General features: G+C 28.6%; 1 protein-coding gene across 1 annotated transcript in view; it reads left to right on the top strand.

The window, feature by feature from the left end:
• Positions 1 to 19,812, top strand: part of LOC139425956 (carboxypeptidase E-like) — a gene marked incomplete at its 5' end in the record, with an annotated part of 25,920 nt that extends 6,108 nt beyond the window's left edge. Inside the window, 4 exon segments of the mRNA XM_071182936.1 lie at positions 1,705 to 1,844; positions 5,716 to 5,836; positions 9,251 to 9,438; positions 18,056 to 19,812. Coding sequence (XP_071039037.1) covers positions 1,705 to 1,844; positions 5,716 to 5,836; positions 9,251 to 9,438; positions 18,056 to 18,127 — 521 coding nt within the window.
• Positions 19,813 to 20,346: the final 534 nt, after the last annotated feature.

Genomic DNA, 20,346 nt, shown 5'->3' with positions numbered 1-20,346 from the left:
ATATATATATATACACACAAACTACCATACACTAATGGACGAGACAATTTCAGTTTTTGAAATTTTTTTAAAAATTTCTCAAGAAATACTTAAGGGATTGATTATTTTGTAACTTAAGAGGTGTTTAGTTTATGCAACTTTTCTTACTTAGCAATAAGATTTAAAGATTTCAGAAATTTGGAAGACCTACGATAAATTACAAAAGAAAAAAAGTATTTTTGAACACCCTATACCAGAAAATCAAGCAGAAAACTTGTAACTTGTATGGATTACATTAGTTGTTGTTTTAAATAACTGCATAAAGTTTCGTAACCCTAGAGTAACTATTTATGGAGATATGGACATTTTTATGAAAAATTAATTTTTGCCTTTCTGTAACTTCTTAAATATTCAATGGAATAACATAAAATGTTTGGAAAAATTTAAAGATAACTACTAGAATTAATTTTATGATTTAAAGATGTTTTAAAAAATTTCTTGTTTAAAAATTGAGTTTTAAACACTCAGTGCAAACTATGGAATATTTAAGGGTAATATTTCAGCTATACCTAACTATTTCATTTACTATAGCATTATTTGTTTTAAACATGTTCACCTTTCTCTAAGTTTCTCCAGCAATTAAAACTAGTATAATTAGAACAATATAGCTCACACAAGAGCAAAAGTGTGTTTCCTATTAATGTATTGTGTATAATATGTACAGTGTATAACATGCATTGTGTATAATATGTTTTATTTTCCTAAATAAGATTGGTGACTATGTAAGTGGAGATGCTTGGACAATTTTGGATAACAGGCAACAAAAATTAGAAAATACTATGTCCGAATATGTTTTAGTGATTATAATGATGAAATTAGGTGTGGTTGCATGGTATAATTGACTAATTGAAGATTATCATGAAAACAGTTGAAGATGAAAACTGGATCATAATTATAATAAAACTTTTATTAAGTAATTGTAGAGCTCGAGATACAAAATTATATTTTATCCATAATAGGACTTTCTAAGTTAAATAATATTAATAATGACAGCCCATGCCAGATAAATCTGCCTTGACCAGCATTAATCAAATGCCAAATTAAAAAGTGATTGAATTGTTCCCAACAGGCAGTTAGGAGCATGGGAAGAGATCCATGGTTGACTATTTATCAAAAGATAACATAGCCAAAAATCAAGCCAATACCCCATAATCAATATAAAAATATAAAATAATGAAATAATTTGGCAATCACGAATTGCCAAAAAGACAGTGAGAATTAGTATAACCATGTAACTGAAACATATTTGTAGTGAGGAATAAAGAGTTATAACTAAATTTTTTTTTTCGATTTTAGTCGCAACAGTAAAGTAATGAGTCTGCATTTGTATTGAAATGAAAGGATACAATATTTAATAATCACTTTTTTAAAAATGTAATAAGAATTAAATAAGTGGTCTAATTTACTTAAAATTCGATAAAGAATGATTTGAAAAAATAAGTTTTAAGACATTTTAAAGGCTAGGAGATATGTAATGCCTATTGTGGCATCGCAGTGATGTAAGTGTAAAAATGCAGGTTTTATTTGAAAGTAAGGTGAATGAGTTACGCATGCGTAACTAATTTTTTTCCCACTCTTGCATATAACAACAATGTAAATGTAGTTACAAGATTATTAAGACAAATTAAACAAGAAAATTTATTGCATGCTTTATTCATTTTATAGGGATGCAAGATTTCAACTACTTGAGCTCAAATGACTTTGAGATAACCCTAGAACTAGGCTGTGACAAATATCCTCCAACTTCTAAGCTGAGTCAAGAATGGGAAAACAATAAAGAGGCTCTTATTGATTATATTTGGCAGGTAAGAAAGGGAAAAGTCAAGAGAATTTTATCCAAAGACAAGGAAATGTTGAGAAATTTGAACAGAATTCCCAAAAAGTCAGGGAAAATAAATAAATATGTATGTGAGGTACCCAAAATTCTGATGTTTTTTCCAGAAAAACTCTTGTAAAAAAAAAAGAAAAAAATGTTACAGCAAATTTTATTTTTCTGAGCATTTGTGAAAATCTATTAGATACTCTGGAATATCTATGTTAAAATCTGAAATTCTGCTACAAAATAGAGTAACTTTTCATATTATGTAACTTAATAAAATACCTGTTTTTTAACATTGAAGCATTTTAGAAGCATTAAATTTAACCATTACAGCCGAGCCGGTTCGCCAACTGAGCCCATTTTGAAAAAACCCGCACGGGTTTTATTGGGTGGGCCCACCTTGAAAAAACCCACTTGGACTGATAAGTGGGTTTTTTTAAAAATAATAATAATAATGCCTTATTAAAACTTATTGATGCACATTTAATTTTATATAATTTAGTGTGCAGCATAAACTTTTCAGATAGATGTAAAGTTCGCATAAGTTTAATTTTATCACTCCGGAGAAAAGTTTAACTTTTATATAAAAAGGGTGGCAACAGATTTGATACATAAATAGAACGCTTTGCTTTAATATATTTTATTAAAATACTTTTTTTTAAATATCTTCTTTATATTTCATTCAAACTAAATTCCTTGTCTTTCAACCTTACCTTCTATAGAGTTGCATGATTTATATGATTAAGTTTTTAAAATTTGTAAAGTAATAGAAACTCGAATCTATAATTTTATAGTACTATTGAAAATTTTAAGTGGGTTTTTTCAAAAAGTAATATTTTAATGAAATTAAATCAAATAGAAATTTAAATAATATAATCTGAAAAGATTAATTTTTCAAATATAGTTACATGCTTTATATATTAATATTATTAATTCATATGTTTAAAAAAAATTGAAAAGAAACAATTTTTTTACTAAGTGATACATTAACACATTTAAACAGTTATATTTTCTGGTTTTAAAAAAAATAAGCTAAAACTTTTTATAAGCAAGAGAACTTTTTAAAATTATTCATCTAAAAATGAAATCATTTTCCTAGGGTTAATTATTTGAAAAAGATGGGACAAGTAACTGATACTCTTTATAATTACGTGTAATTTCACTTTCTTTTAATCTTACTAAAAAAACATGGAATACCATTAAATATTTATTCCAGTTTCTTATTAAAGTCAAAAGTAAGATGAAATTTTAATTTTTACTGATTATAAATATTTACTTATTATAATTTTATAATAGGTAATATATATAAGTTTAATAAATATAGTTAATAAATGTGTGTGAAAACATAAAGATTAATAAACTTGTTACTTTTATATTACTGCATTTATATTTTATAATGCTTGAGTTAAAAATTGTAAAATGTTATGTACTCAATAATAAGGAAGATTCAAATAAGTATTAATAATAATGCATTATTTAAACTTAATATAAAATACATGTAACAAAATTAAAGTAACTTTTTGGATTTATTTCCATTTTTAAGCTTATACAACACTTTTTAATAAATAATATTTTTCACTGTAAAACTTAAAGTTTATGAGCAATAAATGAAAAAACCCAATTTCCCTTGGGTTTTTTCAATAAAACCCAGACGGGTTGTTGTTTTTTTTAAATACCCGGGTTTTTCAAACCCTGATTTTACTACATAGTATATAATTTTATTACTAAGTCTATAACAGCATACAGTATTAATATTAGAAGATCAGTTAAACATAAATTTAGTTTTAAAACGCTTAATCAAACAAACGAATTAAGTTGTTATGCAGCTTTATTTCATTTTTTATGAGATGAGATATAGCAAAAAATTTTCCTCATTTTCAATTAATTAATTTAATTTAAACTCTGTTTTATAGATATTTTAAAATATAGTTTGATGATAACTAAATGACAACCCTGTCAGAAAAACACCCATTATTCTTTCCAACCCAGCAGCTCTTTTTTCATTTATTATAATTAAAATTGGACCATTATCAGCATACAAAAAATAAGATGTCTTTTAATTATTACTTAACTTTTAATTCAAAAAGTAATCCTGTCAGAAAAACACCCATTATCCTTTCCAACTCAGCAGCTCTTTTTTCATTTATTATAATTAAAATTGGACCATTATCAGCATGCAAAAAATAAGATGTCTTTTAATTACTACTTAACTTTTAATTCAAAAAGTAATCCTGTCAAAAAAAACACCCAATATTCTTTCCAACCCAGCAGCTCTTTTTTCATTTATTATAATTAAAATTTGACCATTATCAGCATACGAAAAATAAGATGGCTTTTAATTATTACTTAACTTTTAATTCAAAAAGTAACGCAGAACCAGAACTTAAATCAACCAAGCAATGGATTTGTTCGGTCCAAACAGCAAAACAGTTTGTTAAAAAAAAACTAAAAGCTTGTAAAAGTTTACAGACATTTAACAAGCAAGCAAAGCAAGAGACTATTAAAAAACTTTTAACTAAATTTGGCTTTAATTTGATTTTTACTTTGCTGATAATTGCTGATTTACATTGCTTAATGTAAATTACAGAATTTTCTTATAAAATTAATATTATGTTATATCATCAAAGGGTAAAATATTTTTGTAAAATACCAAAAGTGTTCCATTTCAGCTATGTTTAGATATTTTTTATTATATAAAGTATAATGTTTCCATAAGATGAAAATTTCTAAAATGTGTTAAAAAAAATTTTTTGCTCAAGTACATGCTAAAGCATGTAATCATGATTCTATAAATGATAAAATAATTTGCAAAAATGTTTAAAAATGTGTTTAGGTTTAACAATAATTAGTAATAGCAGATGGAAAAAAAGGTTGGAAAACCAACTCATTTTTTTAGATGGATTTTTAAAAAAAAAAACTGTTTTATGAGCATGTGTGTGGGTAGCCCTGTAACCCATTTATACATTTTGTGCTCAAAATTTCTGTCATGTGTATATTTTCATATTGCTATCCCATGACTTTTATCACCTCAGTGTATATTGAAAGTTGAATACGAAATAAATTGATCTAAAAAGAAAGTACTGATTTTGATAATGATTGATAAACCCAAAAACTCTGATCTGAACGTGTCAAACAGGTTCTTTAGACAAAAACTCCTCTGGGTTTTATTAGGTTAATGCATTGGTCGAAAACCCATAGTGTGATCCCCATAATTTTAAAATTTGTAAATAAATAATTTTAATTTTTTTGTAGAGGATTTTAATTTAAAATAATTTTGAAAAAAAATAATTAAAAATCATGAAATCCATAGTAGTAATTTCCAAAAAAAAGAACAACGAAATCATGCGAATTGGACTCCCCAAATGCGTGTTTTATTTCGAGATAAGGTTGTTGTAATAAGTAATAAATATTATCATGTAAAAATATCAGATTTAAAAACTATGGAAAAATCAATAGCAATAACTACCAAAAATTTCATAGTATTATTGCCTTAAGAAGTAAATACTCAAATGCACGATTTGAATTTTCCATATTGTTTGAAATATATTGGGATATTTAAAAACCGCATGAAAATCAATATCAACAACTGCCCAAAATACAATCGGAACATTGTATTGATTTACAATACCATCAGCGTAAATTGAGTGCGTCCAACTGTGATTATCTTAATGCATGATTCAAATTTTACTTTGTTGTAAATAACTGTATGAAAGAAAATTAAAAAAATTTTTTAACGCCGTGTTGATGCTATTCTGTGTCCGGGAGTGTGATTGCCTCTATTGTTTTCCGGTAATTAGTGTAGAACAAGATTAAAATATTTTTAATTCCTAAGTAATAAAACATAAATTTATTTTTAGAGCCATATTGGTGTTAAAGGAATAATTGAAGATGCTGAGTCTGGCTTGCCTTTAAGTGGTGTTACAATTAAAGTGTTCAATGTAACTGGTAATCGTAAAATTGATCACGATATTACTTCTGGTAAGTTGCTTTCTTTTTAACTTTCATATTTTTATATCCTAATTAGTAGTTAGTCCTTGTTCTTATTCGCTTTTAAAAAATCTTGAACAATCGATTACTGATTCAGGGACGATTGTGCTCCGGAAAAACTACCGATTTTTTACTAATTGCGATCCGGAAATCCATGGTCCAGAAGTTTCAAGAAATCATCAATTACATTTATGTATAAAAATTCTTGTATCTTATATTTAGAAATATTAGAACTATAATTTATACTTGGCATATTTTTTGTTTGTAAATATTTTTTTTAGTAGAATAATAAATGTGATTAGAGATAAAAGAAAACTTATGCATAATTATTCATTTAAATTATGCTGTCTGTAATTTATTTAGAATTTCATGTTTTGAAAATATCAATGATTAAAATTTCTAAGGACATCAATTATTTGAAATGCGTCATTAATGATTTTACTCAAGAAATTTTCAGGATATTTGAATTGAGCTCACAATCACCGCTGCTAATTCAAAAATGAAAGATTAACGCCATATTAGTAATTTTGTTACTGCTGTTGGGAAAATAAAACGTAAGAATAGCAAGAAAATATTATTAGTAACATAAGTTTTTTGTAGTATCTGTGAATACTGCATTAGAGCTTTGATTCACTTTGCATTTTAAGCAGCGAAGAAGTTTGAAAACATCAATATAATTTTTAAAATGAAATGGTAAAATATTTTGTAAAAGGTTTCTTTCATTAATAGTTTTTTTTTTTGAAAGTGCAAACCCAAGTAACTCTTAAAATGATCTGCGGCACCATATTCCTGAATTTCTCTCAACTTCTTTAGAAAATGAAATGAGTCGATCAAGAAGAATCACTTGAGATAGAATCAAGAGTTACTGTAACATCTATGACTATACCTTTAAATTACTCATTATTTCATCACTTAATCCTCTTTGCTTGAAAAGTTTGTGGTCTTGTTTTGTATTCCCAAAATCCCTTTTTGCTATTTTTCTCATTCATTTCAGAGTTTTATATTTATCTGTCTCTTGCTTCATAACTTTCTCAATTTCATAATGAGTTGAAGTTATACCAAATTTAATTTTTTTTCTTGTATTTTCACTGTGTCAATTTGTGAGTTATGTACCGTGCACCAAAACAATAAATAAATCACCCTGAATAACCTTTTGATTCAATGATCGTATCTTCACCTTCTAGAACTCAATCTTAATGGTTCGAGAGTGGGACCTCAAACATGCTAATTAAAAGTGTAGACAGTATTTTAAGTTACAAAATCAGACACAAAATGTACTTTCACTGAATAAACATACCTTTCCTTAAATAAACCAAATTTTTTAAATTATATTTCTCAGGAACTATTCAACCAACTACTATCAAATTTTGTATATTGCCATGTAAAAAATTTTGTACCTTATAATTCAAAATTTTTTGACAATTATTTAATAAATAAATATTTACTGAAATTTATGTTTTGCATGGAATTATCTTTAGATAAACAAATTTTATAATTGTGTGAAATTTTTTTTAAAACTTCCTTAGAAATTTCCCGAGATATGTTAAAATACGCAAAAAATTAAATTTACATTAAAATGTTCAAACTTTGGATCGCTCTCCTGTCTAAACTATGGAGATCATGTTTCCCTGATTGCGGCTACCCCCTATAAATTTTGGGGATTAACAATCTGAGTCCGTTGAAAAAAGGGTATTGTTATTCTAAGAAAACTTATTGTGTCTGACTTCGTAACCTAAAATATTGTCTGCACTATTTAATTAGCATATTTAAACTCACCTCCTTGAACCATTGAGATTGAGTCCTAGAACGTGGAGGTCCGATCACTAGATCAAAAGATATTCATTGTGGTCCATTTATTTTTTTACGCACTGTACATGTAGATGTTTGCGGTCAATTAGTTCCCGTGAAATCGATATTTAAATTTTGCTTTCCTGACCTAACTAAAGAGACCTTATTGTGGCTATATTTTGAGGGCTCATAATCATTCGTCCAAAAATACATTTTTGTGTACAATTTCATAACTTAAAATGGCGTCTGCTTTAATTAGCATATTTGAGGTTAACTCCCAAGCATAATAAATATTGGCAAAAACTTATTTTTTGCATTTGCTTTGGATAAACAAATTTTATAACAGTGTGAAAAAAATTTTCGATTGCTCAAAAAGGTTTTGAAATATGACGAAGTACACGGAAAGTAAAATTAACATTAAGGAGTTCAAACTGTATTGCAATTCTTGTGAAAAGTAAGTTTTTTTTCTTGAATTAGTTATACTATAAATGTGGCAGCTTTTCTATTGTCGATTATTGCTATATATATGCATCACAACATCAGCGAAACTGGATGAGAATATGTTACTGATATTTTTGCTATAAACCACGTAAGAATTACTCGCGTGGAAATTCAGCTTTTTTGCCTTTTGGCCAATCTCATCCCTGCTCATTCAAATTCAGAATGTGAGAGAATTTTTAGTTTGGTTAGAAAGAACTGTACTGAATCGCAAACAATTATGTCTAATAAAACTTTAGAAAGCCTGCTTATATTAAAAACCAAATTTTCTAAAATCTGTCACGAACAAGTGTTTGAAAATTTTTTTTTAATTAAAGCAAAGAAGACTACTTCAGCTTCTTTAAATTCAGCATCCTCTTTTGCTGTTGATTTAGAAGAAAACCCTTAAAGAACTATTTTATTTTGCATATAGCATTTTTTTAAAAAAGTAGCATCATTGTAATAGAATTGATAATAGAATTTGAAATAATTGTAATCGAATTTGAAATGATGAGATGATAAATGAATGGTTGATTAGATATTTCTGTACATTTTCTGACAAATGCAATTTAAAAATTTAATGAAAATTTGCTTCTCACTTCAACATTCAATCATGTGATAGATTCTATAATTAATATATTTATTATTCATTTGTGGTGTATTGTTACTTATTAAATAATTCGAATAGTCTTCGTTAAATTTTTCATGAAAAAAAGTTTTACTGACGCCAGTTTTTTTAAGTTGGCAAGTATGTCCTCGTGCCGGGTAAGGTTGACTCAGCGTCTTTTAGTGGGTCGATAAATGAATACCAAAAAACACTGGGGGGTGCAGCTTTCGTCTGACCACCTAACCGGAAATTCTCTTCATGCACCCCGAAGTCCAACGTCAAGAAAACTGAGATGGGCACAGTAGGCCATGACCCACTGGTTTTTAGTTTAAACTGTAATGAATGATAATCAATTATGGGGATTAGCGAGCAGTGGGGGGATGCTCCTAGTTTTTTTTTTAGTTAAAAGGACTTTTTCTTTTTGTTAAAAGGACTCAAAATGTTCTAGGGCCCATAGTATCCAAAGTTTAGCAAAACCTCTGGAATATCATTCCGATCTTTTTTGTTTTCTAATGTGTGTTGTGTTGTTTCAGTGGACGGTGGTGAGTATTGGAGACTTCTCACTCCTGGTAAATACCGTATCACTGCTGCGAAGAATGGATACAAGTCGAAGGCGGAGATCATCACAGTAGAGAACACGCCCCACGAGGAAGCAGTGCGTTTAGATTTCAAACTCGTGCCAGAACTCGAAGATAATTCTGATGTCACATTTGACACAATGGTAAGTCCATAGACCTTGTTTACTTGATACTGATCAGGGGTCTGTTTAGAAGAAATTTGGGTCAGTTAACAGACCCTTCACAAAATGTTTTTTCATAAAAACGGACCCTTCACAAAATATTTTAACTTAAAAACGGACCCTTCACAAAATAATAATCTTTTAATCGGACCCTTTGCAAATTTGTTTATCTTCATTATTGTTTTGTTAATCGAATAAATTCTTCCCAGGGGAGTGGGGGGAAAGAAAGACATGTAAACGAACTAAGTTTTGTCTTCGGCAGACGATTCTTCCATTATTCGTCCGAAATGAATATTCTGCGTTCAGCAGTATAGGCTAAATACCAAATATTTGTATCTTGCATCTCTAATTTAGTAGCAGCAATTGCTGTTTATTTTTTAAAATTTAATTTTTTTTAATTATAATTTTACAGTGTTGAGCATAATCTTGTATCTATTTACAAGTTAAAAACTCCTCGACAAAGTTTTTTGCAATAACAGGACCCTATTTGCGCAAATTCACAAAAGCAGGATGCTGGTTGAAAGAATGTGACTTAACGTTTATTTTATATTCACAAATTATGAATAATTTTTTTGCAATTTTACAAAAACGGACCTTTCACAAAATATCTGGACAGACCCCTGCTGATGGATGCTTAAGTGGGGTGCTTCTACAGTGTACAAAACTAAATAAGAAGATTAAGAAGACTCTATACTATGCAACAAATTCTGTTTCTCTTCCATTACTATTTTGTAAATGCACCCGACTCTCTGTGTTGTCTATCCATTACAGGGTGCATAGCACTTTTTAAGAAGTGCTTAAAAGTGCCTATTTTTTATTTACATTTCTTAAAATCCCTTAACGGTAAAGTGACCACATTTTCATTGAGACAAAGCGGGACAAATGGGATGAAATAAGAATTACAATTTAGTTATATATATTTTATTGTATACATTCATATACTTGTACAAAAATGTATTTATTATTAATTATTGGTAACTATAAAAATATTTGTAAAAAATAATATTTTGAACATTATGATTTTCTTTCTTGGTCATATTTTTGATCTGAGTGAATACTTAGCAATAGATTCGGATCATTTATTAAAATGTCGTGAAATATTTCACATGAATTGGTCAAATTATATTTTACACTTAAAATAGATTTTTAATGTTCAACTGCGTTTTTTCAGCTGTCCATATTTTATTGATACTAGAAAAAACACATTCACTTGCTACATTTGTTCCTGGAAGGGAGAGAGCGAATTCTACAATTTTCAAAATATTTTGATAAGGAATATTATTCTGTTTAAAATGAAGGAATAACTCGCTCCATTTTTTGTCTGTTTCCACATTTGCAGATAACCAACATTTAATTTTTTCATCTGTAACATTTCATAGGTTCAAATTATTCTTTTTTGAAATTGTACTTACTGAATCAAAAATTATTTGAAGTTTAACTCGGCAATGAAACAAAATCTAATATTCTATATTTAATTCCTGTTTCTGGATCAAAAAATCTAACAATTGTGGGAAATAATTTTAAATCTTTGTGGTTGGAAGCATCAGAATTCATGGATATAAATGTGCATTTTTCTAATTCTTTCTGCAATTGTGAAAATGAATATGGTGAAAAAATATTACAAATAATTGCTTAGGTTTTTGTCCTTGCACATGCATATTTTTTGTCGTATAATGTTTTGATAATTTGCGACGTATAATTCATTGATCTGAAACTTTGATTTCGAGATCAAGGTTTATTTTGTGGAAAGCAAATTGCCCTTCCGCTAATGCTAGGTGTTTTTCCATGTTGCCAAAGCTAGCAGTGCGAAAAAACTGTTCCATTTCAGACGAAGAAGTGGCATTATTCAAAAATCTTTTGTGCCTCTTTGTCGCTAGATGTTTAGCAATATCGTTTTTTCCACCATGTGAGACCAAAAAATCAGAATTGCATTTATCACACCGTACCATATAGTCTATTTTGGTTTTTTAAATAAATTTAAATTCACTGCTTAGCTCTTCATTAAATTTGCATTCTCTTTTTTTACTCATATTTTATTCTGTGGGTAAATACTAGAAATGAATAAAAAATTTACTACAAAGGCTAAAAAAGATGATTAAATTTTGTATTTTTGACCGTTACGTTGTGGCGACTATTGCATTACCACTATCTTCGTCAATCAAATAATGAGTCAAACCGAGCGTCAAATTGAAAACAACAAACTGCACTGTCTGCACTTATCTGAATTAAGCCGAGACGTAACGACAATGATCGAACACCACCGAGTAAATCTAACTCGGTACATTGCCTAATTTAGTTTACTCTGCATGCATTTTACGTGCTTTTTTTAATGTATTTTTTTATTTCTTTATATTCACCATAATACTTAATAAATAATAGGTAATATATTTTTCAGTACATTTAAAATAAGAAATGCCGATATTTTCTAAAAAGCGGAACATTTTTAAAAATCGGCGGGACAGTCCACTAGAAAGCTGGAGGGACTGTCCCGCCAAAATCGGGACGTGTGGTCACTTTACTTAAAGGTGCTATTTTTATTCAGGGTTTGTAAAAAGTGCTTAATTTTCTATTTTATAAAAGGAGATTATTTTTTTTCTTTGCCGTGGCGATTTTTGTTTTAAATTATAAAAAAAATGCAGGACTTTCACTATTTTCTCTGCAATATTCATCAGAAACTAGTTAAATTTATCATCATTATGTAAAGTTTTTGAAAGTGTTTCTGAATTTTATTGATTTTACATTAATAAATTAAGAACTTTAAACAATTAAAAAAAAATAATAATTTTTATTACTGCACAGATCCTAAGTATGAATTATAAATTTTTTTTTTTGGAAAGTGATTAAAAATATTTTTTGAGTGTTTAAAAGGTGCTTATTTTTTGTTGAAAAATCTGACTATGCACCTTGATACATACTATGGTCAGTTATTTTACTTCAACAGCTGTCCAAGACAGAACAGTAGTAACAAGTTCAGCAAGCAGGAGGAAGTAATAAAAGTCATTAGTATCCAGTGTCTGCCCCACACTCTTAACAGTTTCATGGACGGCATTCCATGAAATAGACTATTTATACACAGTCATACATTATTGACTTGACAGATGGAGTAGTATTCCTGTGAAGCAAAGCTAATTTGGAAGTAATGTGGCAATAACCATTGGACGGAGTGATCTCCTTCCAATGAGGTGAACCCGGTTCAAATCAATGACTGGCCGATACGAATTCCCCATCCAACTTACACTGACCACAGTACTGACGTAAACTAGCCTCAGTGGTAGACGGATCATGGGCTTTGCCGTCAGGCTAACCATGGGAGGTTTTCATGGTTTCCTCCCCAATGCAGATCAGTTCCATCTAAAAAGCTTTCTACAAAGGCAAATTTCTCCCAATACTTGATCCCGCAGTCCTCTTGTCTTCTGGATTGGGTTTAAAATGACAAGGAGTGGAACATTTGTAGCCATAAACCCGAAATTGGGTCGACGGTTAGGATGCAGTAAGTGATCCATATGTATTTATTGCATAAGTGATCCATATGTATTTTATGAAACTATTTACTTAAACTTGATGCCAGCAATTAATTGTTTAACAATAACTATCAAAATATTAAAGGAAATAACTACAATTATTGTCCATCGCCAATTGACAGAACTTCACCATTTCGAGTTGAAAGAAAAGCGAGTTCAGATAAACCGCAAATTGCTGAAAAAATGTTTCAATGCTTATTAGATTAGATTATTGTATGCTTATTTAGAGAAAGTTTGAATTTAATTTCATTGCTTAAAATATCTTACTCTGTTAAATTTGAAAATATATTATTATGCTTTTGTGCTCTTAAAATTGAGTCATTTTATGGGAAAATCTGATCATTAGGTCAACAATATTTAAAGTTTTCTTTTCTTTGCATGCTGTGCATCAAAGTGAAAATTATTTTAATCGAAGTTTAAAAACTTTATTATGTGTTGTGAGTGATTACTTGAAAAAAGCAAGTAGTATCATTCATATTCGATCAAAAATATGTTATTGCTTAAATTTTTTTTTTTTACTTCATCTATTTTTTATAACTGAGTTTTTAGCAAATATTCATAACTGTTAAAAACTGACTAACTGTTAACTGTAAAAAATAAAAATGACATTTGTTTTTATTTGTAATAGCCATGATGTAAGAAATTATATAAATTCTGTGCATGAGTATGCGTGAGTCACTTTTCTCACTTAATATCACTATCTTAAATAGCAACTTGTATTACTGTTTTTAAGGCTTAGTCACTTATCTCACTAATTTTAATATCACAATTTCCCCCCCCCCATTTCAATCAAAAGAAAGACTTTACATTTCCCTAAACCCATGATAATACAATCCTCTTGCTCTAGTAAAGAAGGACTCACCCAAATAGGTTGGGCGTAGAAGAGGATTGAATATGTGAAGAAATTTCCCCTTTCAAATCAATTCCTCTTGAGAGCCATTCACTGTACCGAGCAATGATTTTATCCTTCATCTATCTTAAATTTTGTTTTCTTATCTGCTGTGGAGCTGCAGAACATAAAATTTCGTATATTGAATTAAATTTCCTTTTTCTGTAGTACGTACCGTCATTCGGGGCTACTTTGTGCAGGATTTCGCAGTTTTTGAACTTTGACATGTAAAAAAACTATGTTAATTCAAACTTTAGTAAAATTTATCTTTATTATATTCATAACTGGACTCAGACGAGTGAATTTGATAAATATTGGCATTATTTGTATGTAATATTTACGAGTAATAAGTCAAAACATACCTTGCACAAAGTAGCCCCCAAATGGGGCTACTTTGTGCAGCGATAGGAATTCAGTTTAATAATCATGTTTTTAGTAAAATATTGATATAAAATTGTTAAAAAAGTTAATTGTTGACATTTTTAAAGACAAAAACATCAAGATATGTAAAGATATTAGTTTGAAAATAATTTTCAGCGTTAAAAAACCATTTTTTTGAAGAATTTTTTTCTTAAAAAGAATGTTTATTTCAAAACATTTGAGTTTAAAAAAAAGAAAACCATATACATTTTTAAACATTGAAATGGATGAAATTTTAAAAATAATAATTATTACATATTCATTAACATTTATAATATTGTTAAATTTGAACATAACATCCTTGAATGAACATGACAGAACTTGCTCTTCAGTTTCTGTCAAAATCACCTGATGTCCTATAAAATATATTTTTATGTGTTAAATCGTTTGATTAATTCATTAGAAAAATCTTTGCAGTAGAAAAATAATAGTTTACCAGCACGTTTCACGTGTTTCTTGTGAATTTTATTAAGATAGTATTTCTGTTGGTTTTGTACTTCCGAAAAGCTTCTACAATCGACATACCACCAGCAACTGCTTGTTGCAGCAGCATTGTTGCAGCTTTTCTGGAGCGTAATCATGGTAGTTTTTCGTTCCAGGTATTTTTTCTGAAACGTCTGACCATTTTTCTGTCGAAAAAAAAAACGAATGAAACTTTGCACAAAGTAGCCCCAAAGTACATTTTTTTCATTTTCCGTTTATTTGTTATTAATTTTCAAATTCCTTTAACGCTTACATGATATAATTGTTTATTAATATATAAATAAAAAATTTTGCACTTACGACAATTGTTTTATCAACATCTTTGCATTTCACAGCTAAAGTTTCCACGCACACTTTTCGACATCCGACGTCCTCGAAAAGTTGTTGGCATTGGATGAACGAAACACACTTTGAGATTGTTTTAAAATTCGAAAAAATGTTTGTAGTAATGGAAGAGACTTCTATCTTCAAATTCCACACATTTTTAACGTGAAATAAACATAATACTGAATAGCAGCACTTGAAAAATGCCAAATTCGAATTTGCACAAAGTAGACCCGAATGACGGTACCTTAAATCTGCTTAATTAGAGCATAATTGTGCATCATGGAAATTAAGCACTCTTCAAAAGCTCTTTGAAAGTTTAATATGCTTAAAAGTTCTTACTTTTTCTCCAAAAGAAAAAACGTAAATAAAATTTTTACTTTTATATTATATTTTTTTCTCTTTTCAAAAATTTGATTCTTTTTTAATAAGATGTTATTATGTCATGTTAATTTGAGTAATCTCTTCTTGACACATAATTTCAAACTGCTGGATGGTTTTTTTATTTCTTTAGAAGTCAGTAGTTGTGAAGAATTTTTTCAGTCCTTTCTATGTGGTTTTTCAAATTGTGCTGTTTTATATACAGTGTTATGACACATGAACTTTAAATTGCAAAAATTTCTAATTGATTCACCTAAAATTAGCTTGGTTTTATAATCGTTTTATCAGTTAAATGATTGACAAAGTTCCTCTATTTTTTTTCCCATGGTTATTTTAAATCTCCATATTTTAAATAATATGATGTTTAAGTTACTTGTATTTCAGTAATAACTATTTGTTAATTTTTTATTTGAAAATCGTGGTTGGACCTATTTGATTTCATGGTGATTACTTATAGTTTTATTTCCAATCTATAACCTTAGGCGCTCATGCGAATTTTCATAATTTTTTCAGCCCTTTCCTCGTTGTTTTTTAATGCAATGTTATTATTACTTGCCTGTTTCACTTTAGAGTTCACTTTTTGTTGCACACTTGATTCGGGGTGATTACATTGTAAATTAATGTTGTTTTCGGACAGTTTCTTGCAGTCATATAATTTCATTGGCAGTTCTTCTATTTTGATAACTATAAAAGTACCTAAAAAATTCCCTATTGTGAAATATTTTGATATATTTGCAACAATTATTATGAAATTTATATTTTGTAGAATCTACTGGATTTTTTTCCTATCCATGTTTACTGTTATTTCACATTATTAAAATTATTTGCTTTAATAATTTATTCCACTTATGGCAGTTTTATGGTGAGAGATTAGATGGTTAGAATGTAATATCATTTAATTTTAGTATTTTATTTATTTTTAATATTATCATTGGTATTCTAGTTTGATTTGCAATAATATAATTATCAGGGGTCTGTCTATGTTTTGTTTCAGAGGTACCTATTTTGTGAAAATTCAGATATAATTTGTGAAAACTTAGAAATTATATTAAAAATTCATCACAAAAATATGGTAAAGTAAGGAAATATGTTAAAAATTGTCACAAATAAAAATCATTTATGACTTGTAAATTTCTATATATTTTTGCTCATATATTCGAAAATAATTTTGCTGTTGAAAAATTTTATCCAAATTTAAAAATCCATGAAATGATTTTCATAGTCCATAGTTAAATTTCAACTTGAATTTAATAAAAACATGCACTTAACAGTACAAGGTTATTTTCACTATGAGATATTTTTAACTAGGTCATACAAAAAGAAGTTTCACAGAGAAAAAAAATGTTTCATAAAAAATTTCTGTTAGAATAAATTTACAATAATGTTAAGGATAATGTTCGATTGTTTAGAATAATGTTTGAGTTTTGACTTCCTGTACAGTTTATGGTGGGAGAACCTCATTGTTTCATTTTGAAAAGAAAAAAAGGTCGCTTTGATAAGGCGTAAGTGACCTGTTAGGCATTGCACTATCTGACCAAACATGTGCTACCTTTTCATAAAAGACAGCTGGCAGAAAAGCTCCTCTTTTCCATGGATTGTAACGAGAATGGGATTTGCGCGAGAACTTGCTTTTTTTAAAGTATTTTGTGATACTACCGTTTTCTCCTAAAGTTCAATTTGTGAAGGTACCGCTAAATGATAGAAAGTATGCCCTGGACAGATCCCTGATTATATAGGGGGTAAAATAAAGTATGCCTTATTCCGTTTCAGGAGTCTGTCCAGGGTAAATTAACTACCCTTTAGCAGTACCTTCACAAATTCAACTTAAGCAGAAACCACGTTTTCATGCAAACCCCGTTCTCTTTGTAATTTGCGGAAAAGAGTTTTTCGGCCAGCTGTCTTTTAGGAAAAGGTAGCACTTGTTTGGTCAGATAGTACAATGTGGTAAGCCTAACTGTTTGTTTACGCGTTTAGTAACCGCTTTTTTTTTACCTGCTGAGTTTTTTTAAATTAAACGACGAGGTTCTATATGAACTTTACAGGATGTCAAAATTTGAACATTATCTTAAACACCACTATGTAAATATTTTGTAACGGATCTTTGTTTTTTATGAACCATTTTTTTCTGTGTGAAACTTTTTTCTGTATGACCCAGTTGAAAATGTTCTAATTATAATAACTTTTAGTACTAGTACTGTTAAATGCATGTTTTTTATTTAATTCAAGTTGAAATTTAACTATGGACAATAATTTTTATGAATTTAGAAATTTACCAGTCATAAATTATTTTTATTTATAGTGACGTACGGTGATGGTAAAGTAGAAAATATTTTCTTACTTTACCATATTTTTATGTTGATATTTTAATGTAATTTTTAATTTTCACAAATTATGTCTTAATTTTCGCAAAATAGGTACCTCTTATAAAAACCTGGACAGACCCCTGTGTTTCTAAGTTGGCCTCTAAAACAATAAACAGGTTTCTATTTTATTATAAATGATTAATTTTACTCACACCAAATCTTTTTTTACTGATGTTGTATTTATTTGCAGTGTATAATAGATTTTTTTTCTTCTTTAGACAAGTGATCCAAACACTCTTGAAATATTGCATTTACTTGACTGGATGAAGAGGATGAAGATTAGAAATTAGAATAATTCCCTCCTTATTAGATAAGTTCCTTAACTCCCCATTTAAGAAATATTTTATGTACAAAAGAGTGCCGAGATTGAGTGAATTGTCCAATTAACCTAATCAACTAAATTATTTCTCCACTGATTTTATTTTTATTGAATCTACACTTGATATTTTAATTAAACAGGAGCTACATTCAACAAGGTTACGCCTCCACAGGGAAAAAGCAGGGAATTTAGAAAATGGCAAAATACAGGGAATTTTGTTTCTTATTTTCAACCACTCAATGCAAAATCTATGGAATATTTAAGGGTGATATTTCAGTCTGTTCAGCTGTTTCTCATTTTCTCTAAGTTTTTCCAGCAATTAAAACTAGTATACTTAGCTCAATATTGGTCACACAAGAGTGCAGTAATTGTGTTTCCTCTCAATATATTGTGTATAATATGTACAGGGAAAGCGCAGGGAATTTTATTTCCAGATTTGAGTGGCAACCCTGTACACTAAATTATTGCTATACGTATTTTATTTTTATCGAATCTACACTTGACATTTTAACTAAGCATGAGCTACATTCAACACGGTTGCCACTCAACAGAGAGAACGGGGAATTTAAAAAGCACCTAAAATTACAGAGAAAATGCAAGGAATTTTGAGTTTTTCTCTAGAAACTGGTAAAATACAGGGAATTTTGTTTCGTATTTTCGTCTTTGAAAAAAAATGGTGACCACTCAAAATGCAATTTATAGGATATTTCAGCTATATTAAACTAGTTCATTTATTATTGCTTTATTTGTTTTAAATATGTTCTGCTATTCCCTTAATTAAAATTAGTATAGTTAGTTCAATATAGCTGACTCAAGAGCACAGTAATAGTTGTTTCCTCTTAGTATATTGTGTATAATATGTTTAGGAATTTCTTTCCTTCCAGATTTGAGTGGCAACCCCATTTTTTAAAGTTGTCCGCTTCAGCTGTTTTTTTGTTTGCTGAATCTGACCTCAATTCTGGCACTCTATTGTAATTCTGTATAGGAGTGCCAAAAATAACTTATATTTGCATATTCTTATGTTTTACTCTTACTTTTTATGACATATTAATCCAAAACAATTTTAGCCAAATTACTAAAGTAATCAAAACATTAGAGAAACCTGAATTTTAATTTTGGGCTGGGGCTTTTACTTTTTCAAAAGATGGTATTAATAAGATAAATGCATTTTGCTGTTTTTAGAAAATTGATTGATTTTACGATATTATGATTAAAAAAATCATATTGCATTTATATTCAAAAATGCTTTAATAAAGTGTGTTCATAATCATTGCATAGAATCATTTTCATAAAAGGAATTGAAAGAAAATATTCAAGGGCTGCAAAGAAAAGTGAATCGTTATCATTGAAGTAAAAAATGTATAATATAAAACTATTTTTGGCACACGCAAGTTGAAGTGTATGTTTAAAATAACCAAAATGTGTTTAAATTCAAAATTATTTATCTATTTTGCTGATCTCGTTTTTGTGTTCATTTTCCAAAGCATTTAATTATTTCCACCATAAATCAATACATTCCAGGATTCATCTTGAAACTAAAAAAAAAGAATTGATATTTTTGTTAACTTTACTAAGAATCATAAATTTGACAATTAAGTTTTATTGACAAATCCCCCATGGCAGAATCGTGGCGACATTATCGCAGAACGCAATAGAGTTCTTGCAGAAAAAAGTTTCCTTTGGGAAGTAAAAATTTTTGGTTTTCTTTTCTGCAGAAATTTTTGTTCAATTTTTTTATGTAGTTATGACTATTGATTTCCACATAGTTTTAAAAATGCTATATTTTTAATATGATATTGTTTATTGCAAAAATTGAATCTCGAAATGAGAACACACATTTAATAACCCCTTTTCGAAAGAGTCAGACTCCCTCGATTTAGTCGTCGATCTTTTTTTCAATATTTACTGCTTTGGATTTCAAGATTTTTTTATTACTTATTTTTATGTGATGGGGATTTACAAAATGCGAATAAAGAAATAATTAATGTTTTTTTCCCCTACAAAGTGCGAGAATATCGACCATAATATTGGAATTAAAAAAATTACATATTCAAATAAAAAACAATTTTATTTTAACCGAAAAGTTATTTATTTTTTGCTTTGAAGTTGACGCTTCTGTTACTTTAGGTTAGTAACATGTATGTTTGTTATTTTTAAAAATGTCTTGCAGAAAAATACTAGTAAGAGATG

Source organism: Parasteatoda tepidariorum, chromosome 7 (genome assembly GCF_043381705.1).
Source record: "Parasteatoda tepidariorum isolate YZ-2023 chromosome 7, CAS_Ptep_4.0, whole genome shotgun sequence".
Classification (NCBI taxonomy): Eukaryota; Metazoa; Arthropoda; class Arachnida; order Araneae; family Theridiidae; genus Parasteatoda; species Parasteatoda tepidariorum.
This window is presented reverse-complemented; position numbering and strand designations above follow the sequence as displayed.